A 24,200-nucleotide genomic window follows, 5' to 3' on the forward strand; every position below is an offset into this window, starting at 1 on the left:
CAGTGATTCAGACGCCGTGTGCAGGAATGATGCGATGTGGAACGAGTCCCTGACGCCACGTGTTTCTAATGATGAGCGTGTGTAACTTCAGATCATCAGATCTCCACAGGTCAGCACTTTCCCAGATTCTCCCCTGAGACACAATAGAGGATCAATAGCCGCGTTTCCACTGCCGGGCTAGGGCTGGGCCAGAGCTAACAGCGAGCTGGGCCGAGCTAGTGGCCTCGGGCCTCAAGCACCGGGCTTGCGTTTCCACTGCCGGGCCAGTAGCCCCACAGCGCTGCCCCAGACCCCACCCCTAACACACCTTTCTGGATCAAACGTCATAAAACCCAACCCATTTCAGCGGGTATTATGAATTAATTTATTTTTTAAATTAGGAAGATAGCGTATATTAACTCACCTGCCGTGGTGGCTCCAATAGTGTCCCGAGACCAGTACAGGCGATTCTCCATTTTAAGCAGCGATTTTTTGCGCGATATAACAAGTAGGGCTGCGGGCACGTTTTCAAGTTATTTATTAACCGTTAACCGAGGCCCATCGGTTAATACTCGGTGCATAGTGTGCGCGCCGCAACCTCGAGATACAGAGTTAATTTTAATTTTTTGGTAAAGTAAAGTTAATTTTTAACAACTTTAATAACTGATTGGACCCCATTTGAAACGAAATTAATTTATAGAAATAAAACGCAGCAAGTACGGAGCAGTTGCCGCATTTCCATCACCCTTCAAACTGAAATTGCCAATTGAAAATAAGCAAAACGTCCATTTCACAAAAACTCCGTGTCTGCAAATAATAATAATAATAATAATAACCATCATCATTATTATTGTAACATTTTATTAGGCTGCATATGTAGAAGACGCCTTTATCCAAAAAAGGAACAGAGCACAAATAAACAAAATATTTTTGACAAATATCAGCGCATATCCAGTGTGTGTGGAGCACGCACTGATGGCTGCGAGACGCCCATGTGAACAGTTTCGTTGCATTTCTTTCAGTGGAAACAACTTAAAATACTCTTTAATTTCTGGTCATACAGAAAATAATAATACATTATTCGCAAATACATTTATTTGCGTAAACTCACAATAACAAGAAAACGTTGTGCTTTAACAATTAATCAAGGCGCGCTTCATGATTTCCGTGAACTGAAGCGCGAGACCTGAAACAGCCACCGCATTCGAATTTGTTCGTTTTAAATTGGACATTTAAAGCTTTAGGTTATATCCTTTGTAGATTAAAGCTTTAAATGTCCAATTTAAAACGAACAAATTCGAATCGAAAGCCAATATCTTCTATGTTTTTGTTGCTTAATTTCTCTCTAAATGTGCATCCGGAGATGGAGAATTGTTTTTAGCCGAAAATCATTTAGAAAACAATAGTTTATTAATAAACAATTAATGCATCGTTATTTTATTTTATTTTATTATCAGACACATTTATTATAGCCTAAATCACCCATAAATCCCCTTTCTGTAGGCTGTGGTTATGGCTCTTCTCATTCAGCACTGCGGGGAAAATATCATTTCCAGGTTCTAATTTGGCCTCAGAAAACCAGTAAAATATATATTTTTTTCATATTAATTTGTCAAATATTTTAAATGTTTAAGGGGCAAAAAAATCAAACAAATATCTGAAAATTCGTCGATATGTAGCCTATATATTTTTGCGCAGATTTTGGCATAGGCCTACAGTTCAAATTAAAATGTTATGCAATTTTAAACGGTTAATCGGTTAAACATGGACACCCCTGTGCATCTTGCTTCAGATCATAACCTTCCATAACTCCGCCTTTACCTTGAACACGCCTCTAGCCCGAGCTGGCCCCCTCTGGCCCAAGGTATTCGACGGGCCAGAAATCCTGGCCGTTGGCCCTGAGGAAGCCCCGATCAAGCCCCGGAAGTGACAGTGGAAACGCGACTGGCCCTGGCACGCACTAGCACGGCCCGGCCCTGGCCCGGCAGTGGAAACGCGGCTATTGAGCATGTGGCGGCCCACATCCCTCATTGTCTGCTTGAGCTCTTCCATTGGCTCCAAACTGTGAGAAAGTCCAACAAGCTCAAGCCTCACACATTCATATGGAGATTTGTGAGTATAAATAGAGGATCTGCAGCCGCTGTGAATCAGACTCGCTCTGCACAGAGATCCAGACATGACACCTACAATCATCTCAAAGGAGCATCTCCCTCTCAACAACAAGGTACATCACATGATCCTCCTTCCAGCAACATTACATCGCACTCTTCTCCATCACTGCTTATTCCAAGACACTTTCCTGACGCTTTTCTGTCTCCATCTGCAGCTGAGAAAGACAATCGTGGAGAAGATGTGCAGAGATGCTCTCATCTCATCATGGCTCCAGAGTTCCTGATTCCCAGCCGGAGAAAGCACAAATCCTGGAGACGATTCCAGTTCACATGCTGTCAATCAAGGCTTCTCCTGGTGTGTCCGTGAGATCCAGAGATGAGATGAAGACCGAAGCTCTTCCAGAAGTCAAAAAGTGTCTCGACCAGAACACCTTCAGCGAAGAGATGAAGCTCAACAAGAGCGCCACCTGGAGGCCGTGCTAGATCTCACAGCGACCAGCACTGAACATCTACACTAGACTCAGCGGACTGTGTCGTTTCAGCTTCTCTTTTGGAGAAAAACTGTTTCATGAGTTCCAGTTTGGAAGAGATATTTGTACTGCAAAGTGCTCTGATGATTCGATCTTCTATGAAGACTCAAGAGATCCTGACGGGAACATATACTGACGTCTATATTAGACATTAATGATGATTCTATGATTCGATCTTCTATGAAGACTTCTCTTTTCTCTTTTTGAGAAAATATCTTGTATTGTAAAATACATCGATACCACTAATAATTAGTATAACAGTGCATTAAACTGCATTTTCCATATCCTGTGGGTATAATTTTCACCTTTGAGGTGATGTATTGTGTGACTATAAAGTCAAATCAGCTTTATTTTGGCTTCATGTTGAAACACTATTCATTTTTGCAACTAGCAAAAAGCCTTTCCTGATCATTATTGATAAACCTCTATCAGTATATTGTTGTCCTCAATGAGGAGTTTTAAGAAATTAAATTTCATTTTTGTAATTCTGAAAAGAATGCGCAATCCCTCCATGAGGGTTAATGAATATCGTTTATATAGATTTTCATCTATACATGTACACTCTATATACTGCTGTATATGTTAACTGTATTTACGTTATTGTAAATCTGATATAATGTGTTATGTTCACATTATTACTGACATTTGTGCTTCTGAAGAGGCTTGTTTGAAAATAAATGCTTTCATTAGTGAAAGTCCAGTGTATTATATTTTCCATACGTAAAGAAAAATAAACTGAGCTCAACTCAACTACTGTATGTGTTTTCATTTATTTTAAGATGTCTCGAAGTGTTTAAAGACTGGAGTCAAACTAAATACCTGAATGGCATTGCATTAGACTGCAAAATATCAGTGTATTAATACTTTTACTAATGCTTGATAAATATACTGAATGAAGCAGCACTTATTTAAAAGCTTAAAGTGCATATGAATGCGGACAAACATCTATTGTTGTTTAATTGAATTGAGAGAATGAACAGGCTGTTAAAAACAAACCCTCAGAGAGACAATAGATCTCAATAAGAGAGCAAGGGGTCAGAGGTCAAGGGAGTGACCTCATATGAAACTTTTATCATGCCATCATGCGGCACTATTCCTCCAACTTTTACGCACACGCACAGAATACTGACATTACTAAAAAGAATGGGAAAAGAGCTTTGATAATAATATTTAACACTGATTATTAACGATAATAAACAAATAAGAGCCTTTAGGAAAGATGCACATGTTTGTTTTTGCAAAAAAAAAATGTAAAATGTATATTTTGTAATATGAAAGATATTATGTAATATGATGTATTAGATGTAATATTATGTATTAGATAAGATAATATGTAATATGAAAGATATTTTAGTATATATATTAGGGCTGTGCAAAGACTAATTGAGATTAATTGTATCTAAAATAAAAGTTTGTGTTTACATAATATATGTGTGTGTGCTGTGTATAATTATTTTATATATATAAATACATACACATGCGTGTATAGATTTAAGAATTATTTGCACGTAAATATTGTATGTATAAATACATAATCTATATTTTATATAAATATTTTATAAATGAATAACACATTTTCTTAAATGTATACATGCATGTGTGTATTTATATATACAAAATAATTATACACAGCACACACAAATATAATATGTAAATACAAACTTTTATTTTGGATGTGATTAATCACATTAATCTTTGCACAGGCCTAATATATATATATATATATATACTGTATATATATTCATTATTTTTCCTATTTTTTTTTTTCAAAAATGTTTTAGCTTGACGTTCATCTAACATTTTTAAATGTTACTACTTGTTTCGGAATGTTCAGAGAACACTCAAAAGTAACAAAGTTGCTGGAATGGAATGTTCCCTTAATGTTCACAATTCTATTGTTTGCAAATTTTATAAATAAATAAATAAATAAATAACATTTAACATTCAGAGAACATTCAGAAATAATGTTTTACCTTGTTCATAATGTGAGTAAACAATCCTAGAACAAATTTTTGGTGGTAAATCCCGTAAACACAGCATTTAACTTCCCTTTAAGTGTTTAAGTTGCATTAATGTCACCTGAAGATCCACAACCGTGATTCAGTGCACGCATATACGTCACATACGTTAACCTGTAGTCAAAGGGGGTTTATCTTGTCATTAGATGACAAGCATTCAACAGTCTCCCGAGGGAATTTTTATTATAGGATCAAGCGGCCATTAGCATCTGAATAGGCACATGTCTATTGTTCAGTGTGGGAAAGCTCTGGTACCCAGAATCACAGCTCAGTGTCATTAGCATCCCAAAAAACCTCAATAAATCTCAATATTTTGGGACTCTGAAAGAAGAAATTGTTTTTGACCATCTCAAATGTTTAAAAACCCAATATAGTCATGAAAAATTGGGTTAAATAAAAATCCAAAATTGACTTTTTAGTCTGCAGCTTTAAACACACCCAAGTCCTCTTTGCATGGATAGAACAACATAAATGTACATTTAAAATATCAGTCAGTTTAAAAATCATTTAATTTTCTGTGAGAAAAATAAACAAATATTAAAATTATATATTATATATATAGGACTTTTACACATCAGAATCAAATCACTCAATGCCATTTATGTCACATTCCCTCCCAAACCTGAATATCCAAAGGGCTTTTAAAACATTCCTGCGTGTTTGAGAGTAATAATAATTGCAAAGGCATTTTCATTAGTTAATGATGTCCTCTATAGGAACAAAAATGCGGTGAAAGCACGTTTTAACATTAAAAACAACCCAAGAATGCCATCATGAGCATCCAGCCTAATACATAAACCCACGCAGGAATAAATAACAATGTGTGTGATTCATACAAAGTGAAAAATGAATAGACAAAAGCAGAGATTTTTTTTTGATTGTTTTATTCCGCCACAGACTGATTGAAATACATTCAATGGCCTTTTCAGTTCATAATTCCTTCACAGAAGGAAACATGATTTCACTTACACAGTGAAAAGGTTTTTACATTTACTTAAAAAAAAGTAAATGCCCTTATAAAAGGCAGTTCAGTACATGGTACAGATAGAAAGATCACAATCTTTATCATCAGATCTGATACAGTCTGATTATTATTTCCTTAGAAACACTGCACAAATACAAGCCCAGACGGGTTTCAAATAAATCTCAACAATCATAATAGTGCGTCCAAATATTGGCCACACTTAGAAAACAAACAAACATGTTGTTCAGATTAGAGAAGAATCTTTCACTTTTGAAAGAAATGTTAGAAACTTATTATAAGCCCAGATAAAGATACATTCAATATGTTGTAAAAACAAAACAAAATTAAAAACAAGCAGCAGAGCTTTACAATATGACCAATGTGGTCCGAGTTGAGCTCAAGATCTAGCACGGCCTCCAGGTGGCGCTCTTGTTGAGCTTCATCTCTTCGCTGAAGGTGTTCTGGTCGAGGCACTTTTTGACTTCTGGAAGAGCTTCGGTCTTCATCTCATCTCTGGATCTCACGGACACACCAGGAGAAGCCTTGATTGACAGCATGTGAACTGGAATCGTCTCCAGGATTTGTGCTTTCTCCGGCTGGGAATCAGGACCTCTGGAGCCATGATGAGATGAGAGCATCTCTGCACATCTTCTTCACGATTGTCTTTCTCAGCTGCAGATGGAGACAGAAAAGCGTCAGGAAAGTGTCTTGGAATAAGCAGTGATGGAGAAGAGTGCGATGTAATGTTGCTGGAAGGAGGATCATGTGATGTACCTTGTTGTTGAGAGGGAGATGCTCCTTTGAGATGATTGTAGGTGTCATGTCTGGATCTCTGTGCAGAGCGAGTCTGATTCACAGCGGCTGCAGATCCTCTATTTATACTCACAAATCTCCATATGAATGTGTGAGGCTTGAGCTTGTTGGACTTTCTCACAGTTTGGAGCCAATGGAAGAGCTCAAGCAGACAATGAGGGATGTGGGCCGCCACATGCTCAATGATCCTCTATTGTGTCTCAGGGGAGAATCTGGGAAAGTGCTGACCTGTGGAGATCTGATGTACACACATGTGGAGGAGCTATATATATATATATACATAATGTGTTTATTCGTTTATTTATGGTGATCTTGTTTTAGTTGCCCATATGTGTGTTGCACTTACACTGACAATAAACAGTGCTCTTAATATTTATATACAAACTGCAGTGAAAAGAAATGTGTGTTTTAGTATGCACTCTCAGAAAAAAAGGTACAAAAGCTGTCACTGGGGCTGTACCTTTTTAAAAGGTAAACTTTTGTCCATTTTAGGTGCTAATATGTACATTTAAGGTCCTAATATGTATATTTTAAGTGTTAATATGTACATTTTATGTGCTAATATGTCCATTTCATGAGCCAATATGTCAATTTTAGGTGTTAATATGTACATTTTAGGTGCTAATATGTCAATTTTAGGTGATAATATGTACATTTTAGGTGCTAATATGTCCATTTCATGAGCTAATATGTACATTTTAGGTGGTAATATGTCAATTTTAGGTGTTAATATGCACATTTTAGGTGATAATATGTACATTTTAGGTGCTAATATGTCCATTTCATGAGCTAATATGTACATTTCAGGTGCTAATATGTACCACTAAGGTACCAATATGTAGCCTTTGGATACAAAAGTGTACCTTTTGAAAAGGTACAGCCCCAGTGACAGCTTTTGTACATTTTTTTCTGAGAGTGTAGATAAATGCGTTTGTATCTAAAGCTTTAGAGTTGTGGAATTCAGACGTCATTGTCTCTATTGTCTAAGACTCCAGGCCTCCAGATGTGTGTGTGTGTGTGTGTGTGCTGGTCAGTGTGAGTAGATCTCATGTGAGGTTCCCACACTGACTCTCTGTCTTCACATCAATGGAGCACAAAAGCATCCCGAGTCCTGAATGAAGCATTAGTGCCGCTGAAGACTCTGTTCTTCCTGACGTCACCAACCATCTGGAGGAAACCCGTCAGGAGTCATCACACACCTTCTCTGCACTATTATTCTATTGCAAACATGCAATTTCCTTCATATACATTTAAAATGGAATTTGCAAATAATCAAATAATATTGTAGTTGCGTTTGTGAGAGATGTTTGCGCTTAGATGACAAAAGTCCCTGATGCAAAAGCTTAGTCATTGCAAAAGTTAATGATGCGTAAAGGAGAATAAATAGTGATATTGCTGATTCTGGTCACACTGCTGATGACATCATGAGTGACATCATGTAAATCCTCATGCATGTGTGTAAATACCCATAAGTGTTGTTCCTTTTAGATTTTGTATCTCAAACAAAGTTAGGGAATTACATCTGAAAATATTACACAATATATATCCCACAAACTTGCTTATTTCTAAATTTAAACCTGTCGAAAATCTTTGTAGTTTTTGCATGACAGAAGAAGAATCGTTACCTCATCTCTTTTATGGTTGTTCATTCTGCATTACATTTTGGAAAAATGTTGAAAGTTACTTGTCTTTCAAAACAAAGAATACAATAACAATTGAAGGGAAACAGATTATTACATATTTTGATTGTAGAGTAGTAGTTTGTGTAATATTGTAAACCTTTTTATTTTACTCGGCAAATTCCATATTCACAAAGCGAAATTCTCTAAAGCAAAGCCATGTTTTAAATTTTTTCAAATGGAAACTGACATATATTTTGAGTCTCGGATAAGGGTTAAAAATAAGAAAGCGATATCAGCAACTGAATTATACTCTAAAATATTTAAGTGAAAATCTAGGAATATAGTTAGTTTGTAAGTCTGTCTATTTAAGCTATGTACTGTATTTTTATTTATTTATTTTTTATTTAAATTAATTTTATTCTGATGTTTATTTATTTATTTATTTTTTTGCTGTATAATTTCTGTTTATGAACTGTTATGATTGTATGTTTGTAATCTGCATTCTAATAAATAAATAAAAATACCCATAAGTGTGTCGTCGACTCTCTTGTGTGTGTCAAATATTGAGGTTGTGTTTGGGTTTAGGATGCTGATGACACTAGAACTGTGACTCTGTTCTCCAGAGTTTCTCACACTGAGACACAAACACAACAATAGAAGTGTGTCTATTCACATGATAATGAGTCTTAATGCAGGACAGATTCCCTACAAGCTTTCTCACGCCTCTGCTGCTCAATTCTTGTCATAATGAGCATACATTTTCACAAGTCTGACGACTAATTTCTTAAAATAAAGCATTTGATTTAGTCCTTTTTATTTTAAAATGTCTAATATTAATATATATAGAGATTATTTAGTGCAACGTTGTAGTGCAATCTATTCATGCTGACCTCTGACCCCTGGTCTCTTAGTTGAGGTCTATTGTCTCTGATGGTCTTTGAGTGAGTTCTCTCTCTCACGCTCTCTTCATTCACTCAATTCAATTACTCAACAATAGACGTGTGTCCCACCGAAACCCACAGCAGACACACGTCTCCAAACGTTCACTGTCTAACCTGATCAAACTGTTCCCTAACACAGGAAATATCAATCAATTACAGGTTGCAAAGTGCCGTAAATACTTGACATACTTTTCTGTCCTTTTATATTTTAAAGATAAAATAATATGTGAAATTAAAACATCAGTTTGTTTACAGTTTCCTTTCATAAAACGATTTATTGTTATTCAAATTTGAGTCACTTTGAGTAGTTTGCTATGAAAATATTAAATGTTCAGGACTTAATTTGCATAATTTCCCAGTAGGATCTAATTTAAATTAAAAATAATTACAGCATCTATCCTGACATTATGTACATTTTAGAAGGTATCTTGATGAGAATATTTACAAAAGCATAATCTGAAAATGTAGGTTGAGGATTTTCAATTCATGCTGTACAGAATTGGAAAAAAAAGAAAAAAAAGGTACAAAAGCCATCACTGGGGCTGTACCTTTTCAAAAGGGAAAAATTTTGTCCATTTTAGGTAGCCTACTAATATGTACATTTTATGTGCTAATATGTACATTTTAGGTGCTAATATGGACATTTCAGGTGCTAATATGTACATTTTAGGTGTTAATGTGTAAATTTTAGGTGCTAATATGTACATTTTAGGTGCTAATATGTACATTTTAGGTGCTAATATGGACATTTCAGGTGCTAATATGTACATTTTAGGTGTTAATGTGTAAATTTTAGGTGCTAATATGTACATTTTAGGTGCTAATATGTACATTTTAGGTGCTAATATGTACATTTTAGGTGCTAATATGGAAATTTCAGGTGCTAATATGGACATTTTAGGTGCTAATATGGACATATGTGCTAAAATGTAAATTTTAGGTGCTAATATGGGCATTTTTTTAGCTGCTAATATGTAAATTTTTGGTGCTAATATGGAAATTTAGGTGCTAATATGTACATTTTCGGTGCTAATATGGACATTGTAGGTGCTAATATGGACATTTAGGTGCTAAAACGGACATTAGGTGCTAATATGTACAATTCAGGAGCTAATATGGACATTTAGGTGCTAATATGTACATTTTAGGTGCTAATATGGACATTTTTGGTGCTAATATGGAAATTTATGTGCTAATATATACATTTTAGGTGCTAATATGGGCATTTTAGGTGCTAATATGTACCATTAAGGTACCGATATGCACCCTTTAGGTACTTTTGAAAAGGTACAGCCCCAGTGACAGCTTTTGTACCCTTTTTTTAGACGATTCTTTCTTTTAGATGATGTTTATCATTTAGCTTGTATAAGACTTATTGATTAAGATATATCAACATTATAAGAGAAATCAATCTAATAAAATCTGAGGCTTTCTTTCCTCAATATAATTCCACTTTAAAAAAAGAAAACTGAATTCCACCACGACAAAACAAAATGCCACAGCAGAAAGTACATTTGACTTTTTTATATTTATTTTGTGTTGTCATCATTAATGCAAATAAATAAGGTGATACCATATCACATCATTTGCATGAAGACATCTCCAAAACACATTAAACGCATATTGGAACACATCAAATATTAATAAACTTTACAAAAGTCATGTGACAAATAATTTACCACAAATCATTATTAAAATTCCTCCACATGAGGGGTCATCCTAAAGCATAACAGCTTAAACGTCAAGATACTCAACAATTAAGATATTCCAGTAAAGGAAAATACATCAGGACATGTGCATCCACAGGTGTCACACTCATAGAAGTGAGTTAATCGCATTTTAATGAACACTGAACCACCTTTAAATGTGATTCTATATGATCAAATGTCCTATGAGGACAACAGAGCGTTTATCATACTGATAAAATATTCAAAACCAGACTTGTACTTCACATTAAGCAAAGATTTCGCATATCAAGGTGAACATGTAATTTGCCTTCATAGAAGGTGTATATTACTGTAATGTATTCAACAATACACAATACATTTCCAGTGACGGAAATAATATAGTTAATGACATCTAACACAGATGTGAATGATAAAATCTGACAGAAAGGACCAAAACGTGGCCCACATCCTCGGTGTCTAATGTAGACTTGGCGTCCACGTTTGCGTTCCTTCAGAGGGCGCTGCAGGATAAATCAACGTCTTTGCTGAGGAGTGTTTTTTTCATCTCATCGTCTCCAGGATTTGTGCTTTCTCCGGCTGGGAATCAGGAACTCTGGAGCCATGATGAGATGAGAGCATCTCTGCACATCTTCTCCACGATTGTCTTTCTCAGCTGCAGATGGAGACAGAAAAGCGTCAGGAAAGTGTCTTGGAATAAGCAGTGATGGAGAAGAGTGCGATGTAATGTTGCTGGAAGGAGGATCATGTGATGTACCTTGTTGTTGAGAGGGAGATGCTCCTTTGAGATGATTGTAGGTGTCATGTCTGGATCTCTGTGCAGAGCGAGTCTGATTCACAGCGGCTGCAGATCCTCTATTTATACTCACAAATCTCCATATGAATGTGTGAGGCTTGAGCTTGTTGGACTTTCTCACAGTTTGGAGCCAATGGAAGAGCTCAAGCAGACAATGAGGGATGTGGGCCGCCACATGCTCAATGATCCTCTATTGTGTCTCAGGGGAGAATCTGGGAAAGTGCTGACCTGTGGAGATCTGATGATCTGAAGTTACACACGCTCATCATTAGAAACACGTGGCGTCAGGGACTCGTTCCACATCGCATCATTCCTGCACACGCCGTCTGATTCACATTCCTACGTTTAATATCAATCAAATATATAAAACTGTATTACTAGATCAAGTCAAATCACGCTTTATTAAAAAAACAACCGAATATAAACTAAATTGCGGTACAATTTAAGAATAAAGTTTCAACTTAATAAAAACAGAAAGAGAAAAGACTAATAAGAAAAATACTGAATAATGAAATACATAAAAACTAAACTGATGTTTAAATGCTTTCTAGTTTCCAGTTGTTGCCGCTTTATTAGATACACATGGATTTATGTGCATAAAGTTCAACATTTTCCACAGATATTTCATGTCCTGATTTATGAGATTGCTGCAGTGACATCACAGCCTGATGATGAAGCAGATGTGTGTGTGTGTGTGTGTGTGTGTGTCAGTGTGAGTAGATCTCATGTGAGGTTCCCACACTGACTCTCTGTCTTCACATCAATGGACACAAAAGCATCCCGAGTCCTGAATGAAGCATTAGTGCCGCTGAAGACTCTGTTCTTCCTGACGTCACCAACCATCTGGAAGCAAACGGCCCGACTGGATGATGAAAAACTAGGTCAGAGAACTAAATAAAGTTAAAATTCAGATCATTAGCTTTCACGTTTTCTTATATATATTTCACCAAAGCATCGCATTATATAGCTTGACTGCCTTGACCAGATGCGTCCTACCTTATATATGCTTTCATAGGCTTCTGCATGTGTACATGAACTCATTCGGCAGCTCATTGTGTGTATACAAAAGCACTGAGAGCAGCAGCTACTGGGGTTTTCCCACACTCAGCTCTCAATGATCCTTAGGGAACAATAGAAGTGTGTCCTCTTTATCGGCGTTCACACACCTGTCCGTCATGTCCTCAGGGAGTTTCACTGCTAATCATCAGTTACAACTAGGGTTGGGTATCGAGAATCGAGTATCGATTGGAACCGAGACTAACTTTTCGTTTTTCCCGGAATCGTTCAAAAGTTAAAATTTCGATTCCTAGTTTCGATATTCACAGTCCGCCGAGCGGAAGAAGAAACCGCTGAACAACACCAACGAAGAAGCGTCTACCGGAAGTGTTGGCATAACCACGCGAGTCGAACATGAGTAGCTTACGTCGGCGATCCAAAGTGTGGCTTCACTTTTCTAAAAATAACGAAATCTCGGCAAAATGCAAAATTTGTGACAAAAGGAGTATTTTTACAGAAGGAGTATTTCCTTCAGAAAGGCCGTTGGTTAGCAAGGTTGGCTAAACTTTTTTGACCCTGCCTCTTAAAAGAATCGTAATCGAGAATCGTTAGGAACCGGAATCGGAACAAGGAATCGCAATCGGAATCAGAATCGTTCAAATTCAAACGATACCCAACCCTAGTAACAACGTCAACGGACTTGCCACAAACTCACCTTAAAACTACGTTTATGTCAGCTATGTGAGTCCATTTGAGCAGTGTGGATGTTGGATGGAAGAATAAAATGAAATATTACATTTTATAATTATAGTTAACATGTAACTACTTTAGTTAACATGAACAATTATTGTACACTGTAAAAATGAATATGCTTTATCTAATCAATGGAATTGTGGCAACAGATTACAAGCACTATTATTAATTAAATATAACAAATTAGAATTGAGTAATAATTATTCCTTAAAAGTTAACCATTTAAAATTAGTAAAGTTTACACCAAAAAAAATTAACAAAAATATCTCACTAACAGACAGATGTCAAAGATTAATTAAGAACTCTTTATTTTATATGGCCATCATTGAAGAACTGACGTTAACAAGCAGAATCACTGATGGAGAAAACCGTCATTTTAAAACAAACACTGATCACCATAATGGTGACTTAAATTTATGTTTTTTTTTTTTTTTTGGTTGTTGTTTTAAGTTTTACTCATTTTAAATGGTTAACTTTTAAGGAATTAATTTGATTAAGTATTACTCAATTCTAATTTGTTACATTTAATTAATAATACTGCTTGTAATCTGTTGCCACAATTTTTTTTTGATTAGATAAAGCATATTCATTTTTACAGTGTACAGCACTTATTAATCCTAGTTAATGTTAATTTCAACATTAACTAATACATTATTAAAATCAGAAATTATATTTGTTAACATTAGTTAAAGGGATAGTTGACTTTGAAATTAATTTTTGATATGTTTTATGTAGGTGTCTTTGTTTCCACAGCATTTTCAATTTTGATATTTTTAGGTCAAACCGTTCGTGTCTGTCAGTCATATAATGGAGGTCTATGGTCACCACCTGGTAAAAACAATTTAAATACTGTTCGTTTTCTCACACAAACCGCTCGTTTCGTGTCTTAGGCCATCAACGTGTACTTGCATTTACGAGTCATTAAATCATGTTTAATTTGGACTTCTCTGTGCATGCTCTTTGAGGTGGTGACCATAGACCTCCATTATATGACTGACACACAAGAACGGTTTGACCTAAAAATACCAAAATTGAAAATACTGCGGAAACAAAGACACCTACATCTTGGATGCCCTTGAGGTAAGATAAAACATACCAAAAATTAATTACAAAGTGAACTATCCCTTTAATGCACCGTGAGCCTATAACATGAACAAACAATGAATCACTGTGTTTTAATTAACTAACATTAGCAAAGATTAATAAATACGGTAACAAATGAATTGCTCATTGTTAGTACATTATATAGGCATTTATATGAATAATCTGTATGGCTTCGTATTTGCATCTTTTGACCTTTTCCACTTGTTTCCTATAACGCCTTCAATGCTTCTAAATGCTAATGTGACATAGGCATGTTATCTGTCTCCTATACCCGTGTACATGTATTCAATAGGTAAATTAGTGGTTTGGTAAATTTAAAATGACAGGATTTGTTTGGGTTTTACGTTTGGATTCAGAAAAAAAAAGGTTTATGGATTTACAGTGTGTTTTAGAAGTGTTTTTTTTTTTTACCTGCCCTAATTCAAATAAACATTTGTCAGGTTCAGCATAAAAATCACATGATGACATGAATGCAATCAAAAATCATTTATTTTACAGAAACATTTGAGAGCATTACACAACTGATTAAAAACAATCAATCATCACAAATGTAATCTAATGATACACTGTATCTTTAAAAAATGAAATAAAGTTCTTTTTTTTTTGCATGTCCTCCAAAAGAGAGCATGACAAAACATTCAGTGCATTTCTCCTCAAGAGAAAAATACAGTTATATGCACACAACACGTCCTCCGATGCGCATCACGATCAATGCACGGCTTCAGGTGATATTCTTTATTCAAAGTCCAAACAAGTGCTATTTTCCTCTGAGGTAGATGTGCTAACACAGAAGATCAGATCACATCAAGTGCTTGGCTTGTTGACCCTTTCCATTGCAGGTCAGTCTGTGATGGACGTTCACTTCAGAACAACGGCGTCACGTCTTGATCTGGAGTGGGAGAGAGACGCAGAATCTCTCGAGAACACCTGGAGTAGCCGCTCGGGAAGATTAAAGCCTTTTTCGAGCTGAAGAAGGACACGGTCTTCTCCAAAATGTCGGACGCAGGGATACCGTGATGGAGGTGGTCTTCGAAAGAGGATTTCAGCTTCTCCACTTTGCTGAAACATTTTCTCTCCAAGCTGTACAGTTTGCACCTGGAATTCAAGAGAACATTTTTAGTGTCATTGTTTGTGAGAATAGATTAAAATGACTCGATTGCAAGTATTTCTGTTCCTTTCTTACCTGGCATGGTGAGCGTTGTCTTGAGGGGTGATGTCCATGTAGGCAGGCATGTTTGAGTTTCGGTTGTGCAAGAGATTAAGTATCTGAAGCCACACAAGACCCTCGATCTGGTCCACTTTTATACCAAAGCATATCTGCATCCAGCCAATCAGAGAGCAGGGAAACGTGGAACAATAGGCTTGCCATAATTTGCATTGGTCTTTTAATTGAGCTCTTTAGTGGACAGGTGGGTTTTTTTTCTCTAGTGCCATCTGGAGGGTCAGCCGGGGGAGAGTCATGAGGACTCCCGATTCTGATGTTCTCACACTCAGATTAGCAATGGAGATTTGTGGAAAATATTTGCGGTATGTGTTCAGTCACAGACTAAATGTATAGTTGGGGGTAAAAAAAATGTTGTTTCATTTTTAATCCATGTTGAAGTAAAAAAATATGTTGTTGGTTTAACTTAAAAAAATTAAGTAACCTGCACTGAAAAAAATAATATGCTTTATCTAATCAATCAAATTGTGGCAACATATTACAAGCAATATTATTAATTAAATTGTACGAATTAGAATTAATTTGAATTTTAATTTGATTAACTATTACTCAATTCTAATTTGTTCAATTTAATAAATAATTTTGCTTGTAATCTGTTGCCACAATTTAATTGATTAGATATTCATTTTTACAGTGTGTTTGCCTTAAAACTTCAAGTTAATTGAAATGGAAAAAGTGAGTTAATACAATGAAGGAGATTGATTTAATCATTTAATCATCAGAAACTCAAAAAAATAAGTTACCTGAACTAAATAAATTAAGTTGATTTGACAAAAGAAAAAATGTGATAACAAATCTTTAATTTTTTTTAAACAGTTTAAAAGATAATTAAAAAAGAAAAACAATATAGCTTCTGTAGGCATTTCATGCATGGATAAAATATACATCACGAAAACACATTCATAACCAATATGCTGAAATATGCAATGGATTTATTACATCAAATATTATTATTCTATAAATCAATATTCACTTGCACTTACTGTAAAAAAAACAAAACTTTTATTGAATATTTTAAAATAGTGCATTTGAACGTTGCTTCTCCAGACACTTTACCCCCCAAAAAAATATTAAAATGCATTACTGAAATGCTCACAAAACATTTAGTGAGTAAATACTGTATAGAATCAAAACCAAAATGTAATAGCGTCCATTAAGCTCCCCCCCCCCGCAGAAGCCTAGTTAGTCGAGCCCTGTGGGAACAGACACACTTCTATTGTGTGAGGGGTTTAATGTGATGAATACAGAAGTGTGGGAAGCCGTGTGTCTCTGCGGCTCCCACCAGCTCCAGGAGCGCCGGGCCGTGTGATCGGGGTCCACATTATGCCACGAGCCAGCTGTGTGTGTGTGTGTGTGTGTGTGAAACACTAGCCTGAGAACAGGTAAACACAGAACACCTGCTTCACTAAAATATCTTGTTACATTGACCTACACTGCAAACCATTACAGCACCCTTACGAAAAAGAAGTATATTTCAAGTTAATTTTATGTAGTATACGAAAAAGAAGTATATTTCAAGTTCATTTTATGTAGTATACGAAAAAGAAGTATATTTCAAGTTAATTTTATGTAGTATATGAAAAAGAAGTATATTTCAAGTTCATTTTATGTAGTATACGAAAAAGAAGTATATTTCAAGTTCATTTTATGTAGTATATGAAAAATACGTATATTTCAAGTTCATTTTATGTAGTATACGAAAAAGAAGTATATTTCAAATTAATTTTATGTAGTATACGAAAAAGACGTATATTTCAAGTTCATTTTATGTAGTATACGAAAAAGACGTATATTTCAAGTTCATTTTATGTAGTATACGAAAAAGACGTATATTTCAAGTTCATTTTATGTAGTATATGAAAAAAGTATATTTCAAGTTCATTTTATGTAGTATACTTAAGTAATGTTCAAGTATATTTTTAAGTATACATTATGTAGTAAGTATACTAATGTCACTATGTACTAGAAGAAAACTTGTAAGTGTACTATTTTAATACCGCTTGGGACTAAATTGGCCCACTTTTAGTACACAAAAGTAGTGTACTATAAGTGTAACAGTAAGTGCACAACTAGTTCATAATTATGTATCCCATGTGTACTGCAAGTGAATTTATGGGTATACTAGTAGTTTACTTTTTTACTGTAATACTTATACAAGTATACTTTGAATACTTAATTATACTTTTAAGTATTTCTGGATCAAAAGATTGAGTACAAGAACAGGACAAATATACTTGCTTTTCTCTCAGTATAAGTCTAGTACACTTAAGTGTAATTTGAAGTACAGGAAAAATAAACTGAAAGTATACTTTCTTATTTTTAGTTTAAAAGAAGTATACTAATGGCACACTTGAATAAACTTCTTTTTCGTAAGGGCAGTTCAACTGATTCTGAACGGCAGCAGCTTGTGTGCATTTTATGCACTAATTTGATTATGAGCAATCTAACTAAAGTATATTATAAATATATATATTTTAAAATTGCATTGCATGTTTATGGTTGACAACACTGAAGAGTTTTTGTTTTCTAACATTTCTAGGGAAAATGAAATCGATTATGAAGGGTGTGTGTTGATAAAGTGACATTAATGTGAACACCGGGTCAGGACTTTCCCTTCGAGCCCCTGAGCATGTGGCGGCCCACATCCCTCATTGTCTGCTTGAGCTCTTCCATTGGCTCCAAACTGTGAGAAAGTCCAACAAGCTCAAGCCTCACACATTCATATGGAGATTTGTGAGTATAAATAGAGGATCTGCAGCCGCTGTGAATCAGACTCGCTCTGCACAGAGATCCAGACATGACACCTACAATCATCTCAAAGGAGCATCTCCCTCTCAACAACAAGGTACATCACATGATCCTCCTTCCAGCAACATTACATCGCACTCTTCTCCATCACTGCTTATTCCAAGACACTTTCCTGACGCTTTTCTGTCTCCATCTGCAGCTGAGAAAGACAATCGTGGAGAAGATGTGCAGAGATGCTCTCATCTCATCATGGCTCCAGAGGTCCTGATTCCCAGCCGGAGAAAGCACAAATCCTGGAGACGATTCCAGTTCACATGCTGTCAATCAAGGCTTCTCCTGGTGTGTCCGTGAGATCCAGAGATGAGATGAAGACCGAAGCTCTTCCAGAAGTCAAAAAGTGTCTCGACCAGAACACCTTCAGCGAAGAGATGAAGCTCAACAAGAGCGCCACCTGGAGGCCGTGCCAGATCTCACAGCGACCAGCAGCTCACACTACTATAGACTCTTCTCTTTTTGAGAAAGTGTTTATACAATTTCTTTTTGGAAAAAAATTGTATTATAAAGTATGTTGATACAGTGAAGGCTTTGCTTCACTTTGCTTTACATTATATGTGCAAGCTATTTATTCAGCTGTTTGAATGCTTCCAACTTGAATGATTTTAACATGAATCAGTTTAAAAATATTTCTGTTTATAGAAACAATGTTATTTTCCATCTGTTTTGATGGGTTCTATTACTTATTTTAAGTAATCTCAATATGTGCTTTACATTGAAGCAAGATTTCATTATTTTAAAAAACCTCACAATGAGTATTATATCTCATTTTTTGTGAGCATGTTTGGACAAATCTTGTCAATTTATGTTGTAAGCAGTTCTTTTTTTGGAACAGGTTTGTTTAATGAACCCATTCCTTTCATAAAGGCTTGTTATGTGATGAAAATGTTATGAAGTTGTATTGTATCAATATAGCCTACTTGTGTATTTGACACTGCAGAGGGCTAAAATATCTTCTTGAGATAGCCTAATAAATTAAAATGCTCTTCAATCACTTTTTGCTTTTCACTGGGTTTGAAACTTATGAGCACAACATTTTTAATGCAAGGAATGTTTAATAAGTGATATCGTTTACAACAAAATACGTTGATTAAATAACAAAAACTTCCAGTCCAGCAAATCTACTTTATTTGTCTCAGTTCTGATGCTCAAACACATTGCAATCACCAGTTAGCATGTCCAACATGATCCTGACACGGTCAAAAATCATTAACTAGCCTACCATCTTCATTACACCTGACGTTGCTGTCTGGTGACTTATTTAGCTAATTAAACCCATACTCCACCTATTGTTTCCAAGTGGTACTACAACAGACATTTAAATAGAGCATAATGGCTCTTACACAGTCGACATCTGATAAAAACTCTAAATTAATTGCTTTTCCATGGTGTTTTTGATCTGTGCAGCAAGCTACTCTGCGTGGAGGCCATTAATTGCATCTGATTGGTCGTTTGCAGCACGTGAATCTTTTGATCGCTTCTCTGTCATCGGCCTTAAGGTCTGCGTGGAGTGACACGTGACGAGCATAGTTGGAATTGGCGCGTTGTTTTCAAAAATCAACTGTCATCTCCACAATATCGGCTTTGTCGTGTCTAATGAACTGCCGCTCGGGCATCTGTGTATTTTCGTGAAACAACTTTCTCAGATGTATGATACCGCGGTTGATGCTGTCTCTCCCCATCTTTTCAAACTGCGTAGACGTAAAAGGAAAAACGGTAAGTTTTTTTCCAGTAAAATTTCAAGTGAAAGAGAGAGGTGTTAGAGATTTGACGTGATTACTTTGTTGTCCTCATGATATAATATGTCGCACGACCTTGATTTTGACTGACTGGTGTCATTATACAAAGATTTAAAAAGCAATTAGTGTAAAATCATCTTTTATTCATAGGCTTGTAGCCTACTCATGAAGTGCAGCGTTTTTCTGTATTTACCTGAGGTAACGCTTATTTCACGCGCCTCGCGTGCTTTCCCACACTGCCAGCCAATCAGAGAGGACCAGGAGCCGCGAGTTTAAATCCATTGGTAACGGTGGTTTTATAGCACGCGAGTATCCTTCCTCTCCCGCTGTGGGAAAACACGGCCACGGGCCACTAAAAGTGTGCCTGACTCTTGCTCAGAAGTCCAGTAGTGTTTACAGAGCAACATCTCGGCGTGATTCAGATAGACACGCTTCAGACAGAGTCTTTGATCAGTGCTGAGGTGTCATTGCTCCAATGTAAACGGACTTTCCCAGCATCAGCCTCAGGTCCCAGTTTATTGCATTGATGTTCATTACAGAGCGTCTCCAAAGAAATGCTGATTTTCATGTGGTTTTAACAAATAACCTGCACCTGCGTGATTCATTTCATTTCGTTTCCCTTTCATTTTATCGGAGGTGAAAATGTTTTGTGATAAAGACCCTGCTTTGATATGAAGAGAATATGATAGAAATCAGTGAAATATTCTGATTAAATACCACACGTGTACAGATATTATTAACAGACACTATTGATATTATTATTATTAACGAATAATGTACAGTGACTTGGGGAATAATGTAATAATAATTCTTGAGATAATATCAGATTATTACTTAATTTTTAAGCAACATCTTAGTTTCAGTAAAAAATAACGTTTTACGATTAAATATAAAATATTAAAATTTTAAAGCAAAATTATATATTCCCAGCACTGAATTTTCTTTAGATTAAAAAAAATTAAAGATGCATGAAACTCAAACTCAATTTAATTTTTGAAAGAGTGATTGACCTATTGATCAATTGAAACCAGATAAGGTAAATTGTAAGTCCTATGGGATTTGTACAGCCAATGTTTGATTTGATTTGTTGAGGACGCCTCACCCACTGGCCTCGGAGTGTGGGAAAGCTAATCCTGACTGGGACTCATGGCTTTGTAATGCTAATGAGCTCCTATAAATAGAGGAGCACGACCCTCATTCCCAACACAACCAACTTGCTCTCCTCAGAGGAACATCTCTCCATCTGAAAGAATGGCTCCAACTTACACGAATGACTACTCCAAACTTTCCAACAAGGAGAAACATAAAGTGAGTATTATTTACCACTTAAAAATCGATTGTTTTTCTTTTATTCTGATCAAATGAAGCAAAGAACTAAGCAAATGTCTCTTTCCTCAACAGTTAAGAAAACCCGCAGTGGAAAAGATGCGCAGAGATCGCATCAACAGCTGCATCGAGCAGCTCAAATCCATGCTGGAGAAGGAGTTCCAGCAGCAGGACCCCAACACCAAACTGGAGAAAGCCGATATCCTGGAGATGACGGTGGTCTTCCTGAAACGGCAGCTGCAGAACAAGACTTCGGCTCCACAGAAAGCCCACTTTGACGGCTATTCTCAGTGTTGGAGGGAAACCATGAGCTTCCTATCGGTCAACCCCAAGGCGGACGCTGTACGTCAACATCTGAACCACTGCCAAGAAGCCCAGAGATCAGCTAAAGACCTCATCCACTCGTCTCCAGCTTCCCATCAGCCCAGCAAGGTGAAGCAGGAACCATGTGCCCACAGACCGCTCTGGAGACCCTGGTAGAGACTCCAGGATCAAAGACTTTCACATCAAAACTAGATGGTGGTTTTACCATCTCTTATGTTGTAGGAGATAAACATTTCCATATTTCTAGGTTCATTTCTTTTGAAAGAATGTCTTTTATGGTACTTCACGCTGTGAAGTTTGTGGAATTAAATGGGTTTCACAATGTGAAAGTCTAACCTTCGACAGATGATTGTATTATGATCAGAGGTTGCCTCTAGTTTTCCTCATGGATGGACAGTAATATAAGTATTAATAATCTTCACGATGAAGAGTCGAGGTTTAACTCCTGTGGAGTCGATGACTAAGTAATTATTTGCAATGTTTTATCACTGTTTGTAAATGCAAATTGTATTGTTTCTTCTTATGAAGGATGTGATTTTCACTTGTTTCTAATATATGGTGACATATGTTAATTGTGCAAACATACGGTCACATAAAATAAACACTATTTGAATATAAACAATCCTGCTTTCCTCTAATTGATTACTCAAAACAAATGCTTTATGCTGCATGTCTGATTAATAGACTTTTGAAATGTAAACAGTGTTTTTTTAACAAACACTCGCGTTGGTTGTCAAGTGGTCTCCTTTTCAGCTAATGGGAGTCCATTTACACTTTTCCCTGAATGACGAACTCTTTTAGAGTTGTGGATCAATCTATCTGGGTATGTTTTCCAAAAACGACCCTTACAATAACAACCCTTTATTTTGACTATTAGATGAGTGTAAACCAGAATTTTTCTTAGTAAGATAAATTTAATCTTATCCCTATACCCCTAAACTTAACCTTACCCATAAGTTACCCCTAACATCAGAGGGAATAGATGATTAAGACTGACGTAGAAGCACCTAATCCTGTTTGTAAGCCTAAACTTGACATAAAAAAAACCTGTTGCACTTGGTGAAATCACGTTCAACGTCAGTGACGTAGCAGCCAATATATAACTTTAGAAATATCTATATTTGATGATCAGGATGAATGATGTCTTAATGATGTCAGCTTTAAAATATGTCCAATGCCCTTTAAGCATTTTTAAAACAAATAGATAATGTAATCTGTGCCATATGTCTTAGTTGAGTGTGTACCAGGAGCATGATTATAGAGTTCAATGTGTGAGAAAGAACGCAGGGGCTTAATGTTGGTGTTTGTACTCTGAAACCCTTGATAATAGGCACTGTGTGCTGTCAACTCTGGTTTCATCAGACAGCTGGTGTGTGTGTGTGTGTGTGTGTGTGTGTGTGTGTGTGTGTGGGGGGGGGGGGGGGGGGGGGGGGGGCGTCTCCCATCATGTGTGGGGCCGGCTTCTCGCAGGATTTCCCACACCCGCGACTCTGGCTCCCGTTTCAGATCCGACATTAAGGAAGTGTGCCTTACTAAATCATCCATTAGGAATGGTGGTGTGAATCCTGACCCTTCCCTTCTATTGCCCCTAATTCAAATCTGAGCCCCCTGGGAAACAGCCATTCACTTGTTGTTTGAATCTACTTGTTGCAAACTTGAAGTGATGTATTGTTACAGGTCATGCCAGTTTTAAAGTTCTTTATACTTCAGAAACTATTTTCTACTTGTATTTAAAAAATATTGATGGTTTAACTTAAAAAAGTAAGTAACCTGGTTGCCTTAAAATTTTAAGTTCATTGAACTGGAAAAAGTGAGTTAATACAATGAAGGAGAATGATTTAATCATCAGAAACTCAAAATTATATGTTATCTGAAATAAATAAATTATTTAAGTTGATTTGACAAAAGAAAAAATGTTGGGATTACTACACTGTACAAAAAATATTGTTGGTTTAACTTAAAAAAGTAAGTAACCTGGGTTGCCTTAAAATTTTAAGTCGATTGAACTGGAAAAAGTGAGTTAATACAATGAAGGAGATTAATTTAATCATCAGAAACTCAAAATAATAAGTTATCTCAACTAAATAAATTATTATAAAGTTGATTTGACAAAAGAAAATATGTTGTGATAACAAATCTTGAAAATATTTTTTACAGTGACTTGTATTTTCTACAAGGTGGTAATATGGCTTCGGAACAATTAACATACTAAAAGGAAGACAAACATGAAAAAGTATATATAACTAAAAAAGATAAATATATATAGGCTTACCATGACAGGTTATAGATATGCATTTAACTAAAGTATTTAATTTAAATAAAATATTTTCTGTGTAAATCTATTTTTTTTTACATGTTGTATAAAATACTATTGTTATGAACTGTTGATGTGATATACCTATACATCATTCGATAATTTGTACACTTACATGCAATTATACTTTATTAGTATGCATGCAACATGCAGTTTTCTAC

The 24,200-nt window shown here is 35.9% G+C and overlaps 2 protein-coding genes and 1 long non-coding RNA gene across 4 annotated transcripts; 2 read left to right on the top strand and 1 right to left on the bottom strand.

The window, feature by feature from the left end:
* Positions 1–15,175: 15,175 nt before the first annotated feature.
* Positions 15,176–15,570, bottom strand: LOC148970491 (uncharacterized). Its single transcript, XM_089124975.1, has 2 exons — positions 15,496–15,570; positions 15,176–15,407 (listed from the first exon to the last, which is right to left on the bottom strand). Exons 1-2 carry the CDS (start codon positions 15,543–15,545, stop codon positions 15,176–15,178), a joined length of 282 nt encoding a protein of 93 aa, XP_088981101.1. The 5' UTR covers positions 15,546–15,570.
* A 2,419-nt stretch (positions 15,571–17,989) lies between these two features.
* LOC148970492 (uncharacterized) lies at positions 17,990–19,330 on the top strand. The gene is made up of 2 exons (XR_016148576.1): positions 17,990–18,379; positions 18,482–19,330. It is a non-coding gene; the product is annotated as an uncharacterized LOC148970492 (long non-coding RNA).
* A 333-nt stretch (positions 19,331–19,663) lies between these two features.
* On the top strand, positions 19,664–22,347 carry LOC120480450 (transcription factor HES-5). Of its 2 annotated transcripts, none has more exons than XM_039673606.2 (3): positions 19,664–20,052; positions 21,168–21,383; positions 21,477–22,347. In XM_039673606.2, exons 2-3 carry the CDS (start codon positions 21,327–21,329, stop codon positions 21,879–21,881), a joined length of 462 nt encoding a protein of 153 aa, XP_039529540.1. In that variant the 5' UTR covers positions 19,664–20,052; positions 21,168–21,326; the 3' UTR covers positions 21,882–22,347. The 2 variants fall into 2 exon arrangements, with proteins under 2 accessions (XP_039529540.1, XP_088981281.1); XM_089125155.1 differs by having other exon boundaries at positions 19,687–20,052; positions 21,303–21,383.
* The last annotated feature ends 1,853 nt before the right edge of the window (positions 22,348–24,200 follow it).

This window comes from Pimephales promelas, chromosome 21, assembly GCF_988280905.1.
Source record: "Pimephales promelas chromosome 21, fPimPro1.hap1.1, whole genome shotgun sequence".
Taxonomy (NCBI): Eukaryota; Metazoa; Chordata; class Actinopteri; order Cypriniformes; family Leuciscidae; genus Pimephales; species Pimephales promelas.